General features: G+C 51.9%; 1 protein-coding gene across 1 annotated transcript in view; it reads right to left on the bottom strand.

The window, feature by feature from the left end:
• Positions 1 to 10,075, bottom strand: part of LOC119102663 (protein RRNAD1) — a 29,153-nt gene extending 19,078 nt beyond the window's left edge. The window contains exons 1-6 of the mRNA XM_037226123.1: positions 9,906 to 10,075; positions 5,251 to 5,361; positions 4,552 to 4,679; positions 2,445 to 2,502; positions 1,782 to 2,317; positions 1,283 to 1,403 (exon numbers count right to left, since the gene is read on the bottom strand). Of these exons, the coding sequence (XP_037082018.1) occupies positions 1,283 to 1,403; positions 1,782 to 2,317; positions 2,445 to 2,502; positions 4,552 to 4,679; positions 5,251 to 5,361; positions 9,906 to 10,046 (1,095 nt within the window). The 5' untranslated portion in view covers positions 10,047 to 10,075. The remainder of the gene's footprint in view (positions 1 to 1,282; positions 1,404 to 1,781; positions 2,318 to 2,444; positions 2,503 to 4,551; positions 4,680 to 5,250; positions 5,362 to 9,905) is intronic.
• Between the last annotated feature and the right edge of the window lie 1,163 nt (positions 10,076 to 11,238).

The raw sequence follows: 11,238 nt of genomic DNA, 5'->3' as shown, positions 1-11,238 counted from the left end.
CACCTCCTGGAAGGCGGCCACACCCCGTCTCGCTCGTCTGGGCGCCACTCGGCTCGGTTCCCGGTACGGCCGGCGGGCGGAGCGTGCCGCCCGGCCGGCTTTGGCCCGCTGACGAGCCGGTCACGTGCGACGGCCGAGCGGCGGTGACGAGCGGCCGACCCGCCGCGTCAGGAGCGTGGCTCTCGGCACTGACGCCGGCGGCTCGACAACGCATGCGGCGCGGCGCAGCTCGGCTCGGCTCGGCTCGGCGCAGGCTCGGCTCGGCTCGGCTCGGCTCGGCTCGGCTCGGCTCGGCTCGGCTCGGGCTCGGCTCGGCCGGCTCGGCTCCTCGGCTCGGCTTCGGCTCGGCTCGGCCTCGGCGCAGCTCGGCTCGGCTCGGCTCGGCTCAGGCTCGGCTCGGCTCGGCTCGGCTCGCTCGGCTCGCTCGGCTCGGCTCGGCTCGGCTCGGCTCGGCTCGGCGCGGCTCGGCTCAGGCGCGGCTCGGCTCGGCTCGGCTCGGCTCGGCTCGGCTCGGCTCGGCTCGGCGCGGCGCAGCCCAGCTCGGCTCAGCTCGGCTCGGCTCGGCTCGGCTTGGCTCGGCACGGCTCGGCTCGGCTCGTTGTGCTGGTGACACGGCGACGAGGTCCCTCCTCGGAGGTTGCATACGGGGCGGGGGGGGGGGGGGGGGCGGACACAGACGACCAGGCGTGTGGCAGACCGACGGCGAGCTTTGCGCCAAGACATGGCTTGTGGAGAGCCGACGGCTCGTGGTGAGAACTGGATTGAGGTCCATCCCAGTTGACGTGTGACAGGTTCGGTCGATCAGACACGCGGGCGAATCAAGCCGCTGGGGTCGCCCAGCGCACAGAAATGAGCGGCAGCTGGCCTGCTGAGACCCGCCGGAGCCCCGCACGACAGTCGGAGCGTGGCACTCGGGCGCGGGGTGACCCGTGTGCCCACCGGCTGGGCGGCCTACCGTGCACACCTCGCACTCACTGGCGTGGGCGAGGTGCCCACGACTGCCTGTAACAGGCTGCGGGGCTTTCCAAGCTTTCACGTGAGGCGCGGTCCCACTGCACGTTCAGCCAACTGTCTAATTCTCGTGGGCTCTGGTCAGTACCGAAACTGAGTCACGCCGAATCAGAATACAAAAACAACACATGGATAGAGACGGAGCTGTACTGAACACGCGGATGACTAAACAATTGAGGGAAATTGAGAGTGATCGAAAACTTTTACAGCAAGCTTCATCAAGAGCTTTTAAAGCAAACTTTATCTAGAACTTCACAAACGGCGATCTAACCTCTGCGAACTCTCGGTGGTCCATGTCTTCGGAGATATGGCAAGCCGAGTGAAGAGGTCGCGCGGACAGCACGCAGCCCTCTCGCTTCATCATTGTCTTCTCCAGCTGTTCGTCCAGTGTTCTGCCGAAAGTCATGCCCACCTCAAATCACACAAGCATCAAACACGAACCATGCACACATACAAGGTCGGTATGACGCCGACGGCGTAAGCATCGCCAAGACTCCCACCCACCCCACGACACCGCCACCACCCCCACCGTCCTGGCCATCGCTGGTGGACAAAAGGTAAATGGGCCGTAACGCTCGGCCGAGGCTTTTCGACGCCTGATTGCAATTCGCGCCGCTTGCCAGCTCCTCCTGGACCCCGTCACCGCTCATGTGGGCGTTCTCGGCCGGCACTGCTCGCCCGGGCGGCGCGGCCCACGCCCGCGTAAGCGCCCCCCCCCCCCCCCCCCCCCCCCCCCAGGGCACACACGTGACAAACGGTGCTGTCGCTACCTGGCGCCGCGCACGAACACCGCGTTCGACTCCAGGCACACGACGGGCAGGCGGCTGCCGTAGGCCAGGTAGCGCGAAAGGTGGCCCTGACCCGAGCCCAGGTCGACCACCAGCTCCGGCGCCGTCAGCTCCACCAGCCGCGCCAGCCGCCGCATCTCGTGCTGCTTCTTGGGCTTGACGTGGCGACGGAACACGTGATGCAGCGCCCTCAGCTGGCCGCCGGCGGCTGTCAGCTCGCCGGCCGCATCCTCTGGCCACGCCTCCGTGGCGGCGTCGACGGGGCTCCCACTCGCCGCGTCCGAGTGCCCGTCTCCCTGGCCCGACCGTGCCGGACACGCGGCCAGCGCCGACCGGTGTGGACTCTGCGCTCCCGTCTCCAGCCCGGCCGGCGCCAGAAACACCGTCTGGGGGGTCGGCGGGCGCCCCGCGGTCGCTCCCGTCTCCAGTCCGGCCGGCGCCAGCGACACCGTCTGGAGGGTCGGCGGACGCCCCGCGGTCGCTCCCGTCTCCAGTCCGGCCGGCGCCAGCGACACCGTCTGGAGGGTCGGCGGACGCCCCGCGCTCGCTCCCGTCGCCAGCCCGGCCGGCGCCCGCCGCGCGACGCCGCAGGAACGCGGCCGCCGGGCGCGCCGACGGCACCGAGCGGCGCGGCAGCGACAGCGCTCGGCAGGCGGCCCCGTAGCAGAGCAGAGACAGCGGCGGCACGACGGCTGGCGGCCCGCTGGAACAGCACCGGCAGTGGTACACAGCGCATGGACGCGGTGCGGCGCACCCGGCGAACGGGCGGCAGACTGACGCGGACAGCTGTTGAACGGGAACATGGCGTGTTCATTGGACAAATATTGGCATGGCGCTCTGTAAACCATTGTTTACACAGCAATATTGCTGGCAATGAGCACTGACTTTCGAGAAATACACAAGGACCAGGTGTGACGGTAACAGAATGTAAAATTGCCTATACGTCTCCAGTAGAGTAGACGCATATGGAAGTGTCTCCGAATATGAAACCTTGTCATGTGTTGCATTGTATTCAGCATCACGGAAAGAGTACGGGCTGGTTGGGTACTCTTGCACCATGCGTGCAAAAAACGGGAGTTTGAAACACGATGGTCTCAAAAATAACATTTTCATTATCAGTTTCTAACGGCGGCAAAAAATAATATTCAAAAAGCAGTTCCCCACCAAGTGTTAAGAACAATGGAAACCTTGCGAACTTATTGCTCCTTGTCGTAGTGACGTATATCACGGCCCCATGCGCTAACATAATGCTGGCACAACGAAACGGCAGCGCCCTCCCATTCAGCTCATGTCACATCCTAAACCGCAAACAACACTCTAAAGAGCGAATGGCTGCCAAAAATAAAATAAAATAATGAAACAGTAATGCCACTACATTCTACGACGAGACTGCAAATCCATTTTTTGTTGGCTCCGATCCCTTTATCGTCTTTCTAAATCGGATGAGGCAGCAGGTGTAACAAGGATACAGGAGTGTGGTACCATAGCACCTGCATCTGACGCCACATCGCGACCGGTGATACTGGACAGGCGTCAGACTGCCCGTGTCGCTAGCCCACCCATGTCTGGAACTGTTGACCTGCACTGGCTACACAGAAAGTAGGGACGAGTACGGTACTGAGAAATATTGCCAAAGCCGGTTCCCGGTTTCCTAAGCTGGTGCTGGCTCGGGGCCGGTACTTAGTTGCCTAGGCTGGTGCCGGTGCGGGGCCAGTACCGTTACCTAGGCTGGCGCCGGTGCGGGGCCGGTACCTAGTTACCTCGGCTGGTGACGGTGCGGGGCCGGTACCGTTACCTAGGCTGGTGCCGGTGCGGGGCCGGTACCGTTACCTAGGCTGGCGCCGGTGCGGGGCCGGTACTTAGTTACCTAGGCTGGTGTCGGTGCGAGGCTGGTACCGTTACCTAGGCTGGTGCCGGCTCGGGGCCGGTACTTAGTTACCTAGGCTGGTGCCGGTGCGGGGCCGGTACCGTTACCTAGGCTGGTGTCGGTGCGGGGCCGGTACTTAGTTACCTAGGCTGGTGCCGGTGCGGGGCCGGTACCGTTACCTAGGCTGGTGTCGGTGCGGGGCCGGTGCTGGTGCCGGTGCGGGGCCGGTACCGTTACCTAGGCTGGCGCCGGTGCGGGGCCGGTACCCCATTACCTAGGCTGGTGCCGGTGCGGGGCCGGTGCTTAGTTACCTAGGCCGGTGCCGGCTCGGGGTAGGTGCCCCATTACCTACGCTGGTGTCTGTGCCGGGCCGGTGCTGGTGTCGGTGCGGGGTCGGTACCCAGTTACCTAGGCTGGTGCCGGTGCGGGGCCGGCGCTCCATTACCTAGGCTGGTGTCGGCGCGGGGCCGGTACCTAGTTATCGGTGCTGGTGTCGGTGCACGGCCGGTACCCAGTTACCTAGGCTGGTGCCGGTGCGGGGCCGGTACCCGGTTTTTACATTTGCTTTCACACCTGATGTGTATGCAATGTGAAAACAGGGCAGCTAAATACTGTTCAGCACAGCGGTGTATCAGATCGGTAGCCCGGCAGCAACTCACAGGGTATGACGCCGAAACAGCCACGGCGGCATAACAGGGAAAATTACACTTCTGAAATTGCTACTGAACCATTGCAGGTGATATGATAAACTTCGAGTGTGCCCGTCAAAGCGGCTGGAACTTATCTATGATTTGCACAGGTCGAACGGAAGCCCAACATGGCAGCCAGGGGAAGTTTTGGCACGAAGTTGGACATCGGAAGCTAGCGCCACTCGGAGACAGTTACCTTGTGCTTTTGGGAGCATCGGTGCCATCGCCAGCTATAAATGCTGATAACTTCTCGGCAGACCAAAAGTCCAGTGTCTGCCCCCAGCTGCCCGGAATGGTGCTCCACGACTCTTTCACGAAGAAATCCTGTTGAAATACTTCTATCAACACATCAAAAGCACCCAGCACCGAAGCTTGAAACCTGCCTTTGAAGACTAAACGAACAGCCCCAGACTAAGCAATGGCAGACCAAAGAGAACCGTCGGCTGTTTACCCTCGCCGAGCCAGCTCACAGTAGTTAAGCTCCAGTTGAATGAAATAAAAGCGAGAATATGAATATCGGATGCGAGCTGCCATGAGCGTAAGGCAGCAGGATGTTTTGAAACACCTGTGCGTCCAGTGAGGCAAAAAGCACTGTGGCGAATAGCGCCGTGTACGTTGTTCCACGGAGCCAGGGTGGTAGATCTATCTCATATGATATATCTCAATGACTTTTTTCTTCAGGAACGGTGCGTAGCTGAGGCTACATTTTGACACCAATGACCGGGCTCTGTGGTTGTGACGAAAATGCCGAGGTTTCACGCTTCATCAATGGCTTCATATCGCCGTTTAGGCAGCACCGCCTGGCACGATGAAGATCCGTGATTTGGCAGAACGACTCGCACAATGACGCACAAACACCTAACCCAAACGAAGCTGCCCATAGCCCAAACCTCACCAGTATGTACGCGTCTGCCAGGTGCGAGTACCGCTTGAGGAACGCCACGGCCTTGCTAACGTACTCCTTCCATGCTTGCACATCCCGGTCCGTTTCCAAGCGCGCGGACATCTGCAAAGCGACCTAACGGCGTCAGATGACGTCACGCGTGCATGCAGACATGCTCTTTTGCTCAAGAGGTGCTTGCGAATCGTGTGCATTGTGCACGTCCAAGAAAGATATAATGGGGTAGCGGCACGCGAAAGGTAAACACGGCATCCTGTTGTGCTACTTAACCTTGAAAATACAGTGTTGTTCAGTGGTGCAGTTTGACATGTCCGTCTCTTCATCTAGCCCATGTTCAATACAAACAAACCGAAACGATTCGTTGCATACCGCCCGTATTGCTACATTTCAGTACACTGAAGTCTAAAACTAAAAACGAAACGGGATGCAGTACAAGGCCCCAACATAGGCTCATGACCACTGTACTTAGGTAAACAAACGAACGAAGTAAGCTAGATCTACAACTGACAAACAGCGTAACAATAAAATCCGAATCAGATCTACCCGTTACAGACTTAATGATGTGAGTTCGCACAAGACTTGGGGCTCAGAAATTCTCTCTGCATAATGGCTGTGCCTCAGCGACCGACGACGGGACAGCGCCGCCATGACTGGCGACATACCGGGGAAGAAACAAGAGAAATGAACTGCACAGCTCAATAGCATATTTTGCACCCCGTGATAATAAAAAGTCCCATGGATTTGTTTTTTTCTCTCTAAATAATGGACATATCGAACGACTCGCCTGGACGTACATGGAAAAGCAACACCCACAGACGGTTCACGACGGAACGGAATATATATCTGGATCGCGTGTGTTGCACTTATTTATAACTGCCCAATTTCTTTTAGTTCGCTTATCGAAAATCGTAATTTGCTCGTCAATCATATCAATGTTTTGCTTCGGCGTGACTGACTATTAAATGTATTTGATTAAATTACGAATTTCATAGTCCGTTACGTCTTCTGTTTTAAGAAGCGTTTTCCGTGAAGGTGCCATGATCTGTACCTAGCGCGAGGCCCCGTGAGAAGTATTATTGCCAGTAAGAAATTTGAGTTTGACACTCGAAGGCGACCAGTGGTGTTCGGAACGCGAGGCAGATACCGTGATGTTTTCTTGTTCTTCGTTGGAATTCGGCAACCCCGCTTTAATAAAATTGATAATTGACGTGGAAGAATAATTAATAAACATATTTATTGAACCGGCCGGTCGTTTTGGCCGAAGTCATAAAACAAAACATCTAATCGAAGCATGTTAAGTCTCCGTCGAATGTAGCCAGGACAAAGATGAGTAGCGACAGCATAGCTCGGTCCAGGGTCCCACGCACGCACGCACGCACGCACCCACACCCATATATATATAATATATATATATATATATATATATATATATATATATATATATATATATATATATATATATATATAGACAGCACACCGGTTTTCCGCCGGCTTCTTCTTGCATGTCTTTCCGCTGCGAGATCGAGCAGCCATCCATTTCTTGGTCCGCATCGCCTCGAACAGCTTTCTTATCTACACTATCATCGCTCTACGGCGGAAGACGGTGTTCCACGTTTAACATGGGATCGTCCACAAATTATGCTACACATTTGTCAACCCTTTTTCACACTTATTACGCACCGGTTACGCGTATCGTCATTGAACAGCAACGCTCGTTTGGCCCTAATTGGGTTAGAGATGCGAAACATATCGCAGTCTGTACGCTCCCCAAACCCCTTGCATAACGTAATTTGTCGACGGCACCTGTTTCCACACTTTCGGTTTTTGAGCGGGTCCACTGAATGCTGCGCCGCGACCGATCAAGATGTCTACATCAGAGCTCCAGGATTTCTGTGCCACAGTACCGGCTGCCCGTGCCGAATTAGTATCGGCGGCACGGCAACCGTGCCAGAACTCACAACAGCGGGCGGCGCCGGAAATTGTTGGCCTTCCCGAATGACTTAAAAGCCGACGCCAGTGACTGCGCAAGCTAAATCTCGTCGGTTCTAGTGCCACTATTGGTACTGGAACTGGACCTGGGCTGGCGAAGTCGACAGAGATTTTTGCAGATCGATTCTGCAAAAGTCTTTGCTGTTTTGCTAGTTGGCCGTGCCGATCACTTGTAAATGCCAGCTGCTCGGCATGAAGACCCGCTAACGTGCACATGCTGCATTAGACAAATCCTCGCTGCAATCCGTCATCAGCTCAAATACAGTGCGAAGAGTCGCGGCACGAAAGGGGCGGTGGAGCGCAGGGTGAATGGGTGCACCTTGATGCCTATTGCGGCCGAGAAATGAGATTTGCAACGAAAGTCTGACACTCCTGACACGCAATGGTACAATGCAGCCCAATGCATCCACAGTCCAAAGGGCAACATGATGTGAGAATGCTTCGTAATGACAGACGGGCCAGATCGGTAAGCAGATGGGCAGGATGAAGGAACCACTGATTTGGTTACATATTTACACACACACATACTGCATATGCAACTATGTATATATTTTGTTCTGGGCTTCAAGGAGATTATCTAATTTTTAGCCAACAATCCATGATTTGCAGGCTGCACAAATGTCAGTTTACATCTATTCCATGTACATGGGCCCATGATGCAGTCAGTAAGCAGGCCAACATAATTGTGATACATTTCATACATTACTATACATGTATATCTGCACCAGCATTAAAAAAGCTTAGTATTTCTAGTAGATGGTGACCTATCACACCATGTCTGCTGTCAATGTACAAATTTTGAGTTCATTTTAAGGTTTTTAATCCTGGGAACTTGTTCTGAAAAAGTAAACTGCATTACAGAACTATCTTGCTCACAAAGCCCAAACCAATTCAGACTCAAATACTGTTACATTAAAGAAAACATAAGCTTATTTGGACTAGCAATAGCATGTGCATGTTCCAAAAAACATGGAGTGTGGATTGATGGCTCATGAAAATTGGTCAATTTCCTGCTATTACATCTCTGGCTGACTTTTGTCCATGCAACTGACATTGATTTTTCAATACAATGTGCAGCTTTACAAGCTGAATTTCTACTTAATTATGCAATGAGTCTTTGATGGTGAAAACAATTTGATGCATTCTGTCACTTGTTATTGTAAATATTGGATTATATACTTATGAGCTGAAACTTAAGTATGAAAACAAAAATAACCATTTTTGTAAACACATTCATTTAGTGTTCACTCATCAGCCCCATAAACTTCTTGCACATTCTGTCGTCCTGGTCTGGGCCAGCTTGTTTGTTCTTTTTTGAGGCTTTGAGACTAATAACTTCTTGACAAAAAGTCAACTCAGCTATGGTGCTCTTATGGTGGCTTTTGTTCTTAAAGCAACAGACAGGTCTGCTTGACACATAGTCAGCCAACACTAATACCACCACATAAACTGATGTAAATTGAAATATCTGGAAGAATAAAATACATGTATGACAAAGAGCACCTACATGGCATGAATTTTGGTTTAGGAATGGATTAAACATGCATGGAAAATGGTGCAGTGTGGTATCTGCCCTGCGAGGGTGGTATGCTGGTGTTTCATCTTTGTATTCTTCATTTTCAAGCAATTTGTGATAGTGATATGAATCCATTCACGATGTTACAGGCAAAAACACAATGCACATGAATAAAACACAATTTTAAGATATGCTTGCATTTATGAGTGTCAGCATGCAGCCATATTTTTTCATTTTTCCCACTCTGTTTTGTAGACCGTGCTTACTAGCCTTAGGCCCCTGCTAGCCTTATACTTGTATGTGTATCCATTTGTTTAGTTAGCATACCAGGGCTAGGGCCATGCTCAGTCAACATCTTAACTGACATCCTAAATCCAAGTTCTTGTTGAACTCTGGCCATTTCAGATTACGATTTTAGAAGTGTTCTCTAAAAAGTGGTTACTACTGCGGCATTCATCAGGTGAACCAACAAATGCTTCTCATGCCTTATTAACACCATCCTGGAACATTGGGAGACTAGCCTGTCTGTCTCCCTAGATCTCCACAACTCCCAGGCAACCAATCACATTTCCATGACCTCATTTTTATATCATGTGGTAGCAAATGTCTCAACATTCATTCCTGCATTTTGAAAACGTGATGTGGAATCCCAGGCTCCACCAAGGTCTAGACAGAAAATTTGAATGGGACCTAAACCCAACTTCATGCAAGCTTAACCAACATGGAGTAGGGTCTGCTAAATGAAGACAAAATGGAGCTAAAGATGTAAAACATAATGTCATTAGCAAGCCAATGGAATTTGGAACCATTGTTTTCACTACAAATTTGCTTTTCATGCAATGACAGTGATGTGAAAGTATATACTTCACATGAACCAAAAGCTATTCACACATGGTGGTACTATACACTAGGAGGCTCTCAGCTTCATGAAGTTAGGCCAAGTTAATCTGTTTCTTCAGTTACAGCTGGGAATTGAGGACACCATGATTTCAGTGGCTAATATTTCTTCCTGTGGATCTCATAAAATCTCAAAGATTTTCCATTTTCTGTGGGCGACAATGCTTCCTTGAGCATATTTGCTTCTTGTTAAACAGGAAAAACAGACGCCTTTGGTAAGACTATTTGATGTAAGATATAAACTTGCCTTTCCAGTCACTGCTTGTTGATTGTGGATCAGATACTTTTTGGCTCTTGCTCTTGACTGTTGTTCACTGCAGTCGAATTGCTCTATTTCAGTCGATTTTGCGGACAGTCGCAAAAACAGCCATGGAGTCTCACACTGCATGCCATACCATGCAAAACCCGGTGCACCGCGCTTTGAGCCGGTCAAAACAGCAAGGGCATCCTGATCAAGCGTCTGTTTCAGTTGTCTTCATTGCGTCCCTTTTGTATTCAGATTTTCATTGCGGCTTTCTTTGGTATACCACGGAGACTAAGCATGGTAAAGGAAAAGGGAAGATTTAGCCACGGGATGGATAATGGTGCAAAGGGTGCATTAATACTCAGTAGTTAATGATATATCGAGCTACAGAATTAGGAGTCCCTGTATCTACATGCAAGTAAATTACTCATGTATACCAGCAGGCCTGGTCCCCTCGATCCCCTTGTTCTTTCCACGCTCAAACAATAACACAAGATCTCACAACTTCAGCGACACACGGCACGACATGAATCGCAGTGGCACATCCGTTTGTTTGTCAGCACTCTAGCACAAAATCTGCTCTCGAAGCGTCGCATTTAAATATCTATATACTGCTACCTTATCAATCAGTTCGTGTCTATGCTTACGGTTCGCTCAGTCCGACAAGTTGGTCGCAGATCCTTCATCGTTTTTCGCTTCGCCACGGGGTCTTTCCTGTTCATGCTAAACTACAAAGCAATATAAAGTTATAGCAAAATAATAAAGATAGAAGCAAGCTCACACACGCACATGATCACAGAGAGAGAAAGAGAGAGAGAGAGAGAGAGAGAGAGAGAGAGAGAGAGAGAGAGAGAGAGAGAGAGAGAGAGAGAGAGAGAGAGAGAGAGAGAGAGAGAGAGAGAGAGAGAGAGAGAGAGAGAGAGAGAGATGGATTAATCACTGCTTTCATACCGCCGTCCACCATATATGACCAATTACGATGCCTCACAAGACTTGATCACATTTGTGACATCGCTTTGAACTTAAGATCATTGATCAACGGCACACAAAGTAACCATATTGTTTGGTGGATCAAAAGGAAAACAAAAAGAAAAACGCATGCCTACACGTGATAGGCCACACTTTTACAAGCTTCGGGTTTGTCATACATGCTCACGCAGAAGCATGCACTGGCAATTTAGTTCTTTCAAAAGCTTGTAAATGGGTAAGAATTTAAACACTTCGTCAATAAGAACTGGTTAATCATTGCCAAATAGCGATTTCATACAAAGTGGCGTTCCATATTTGTGACAGATTTCCACAATACGTCGTCGCTGACGCGCATGCGCAACAATGG

Source organism: Pollicipes pollicipes, unplaced genomic scaffold, assembly GCF_011947565.3.
Source record: "Pollicipes pollicipes isolate AB1234 unplaced genomic scaffold, Ppol_2.1 Scaffold_5724;HRSCAF=6776_pilon_pilon_pilon, whole genome shotgun sequence".
Classification (NCBI taxonomy): domain Eukaryota; kingdom Metazoa; phylum Arthropoda; class Thecostraca; order Pollicipedomorpha; family Pollicipedidae; genus Pollicipes; species Pollicipes pollicipes.
This window is presented reverse-complemented; position numbering and strand designations above follow the sequence as displayed.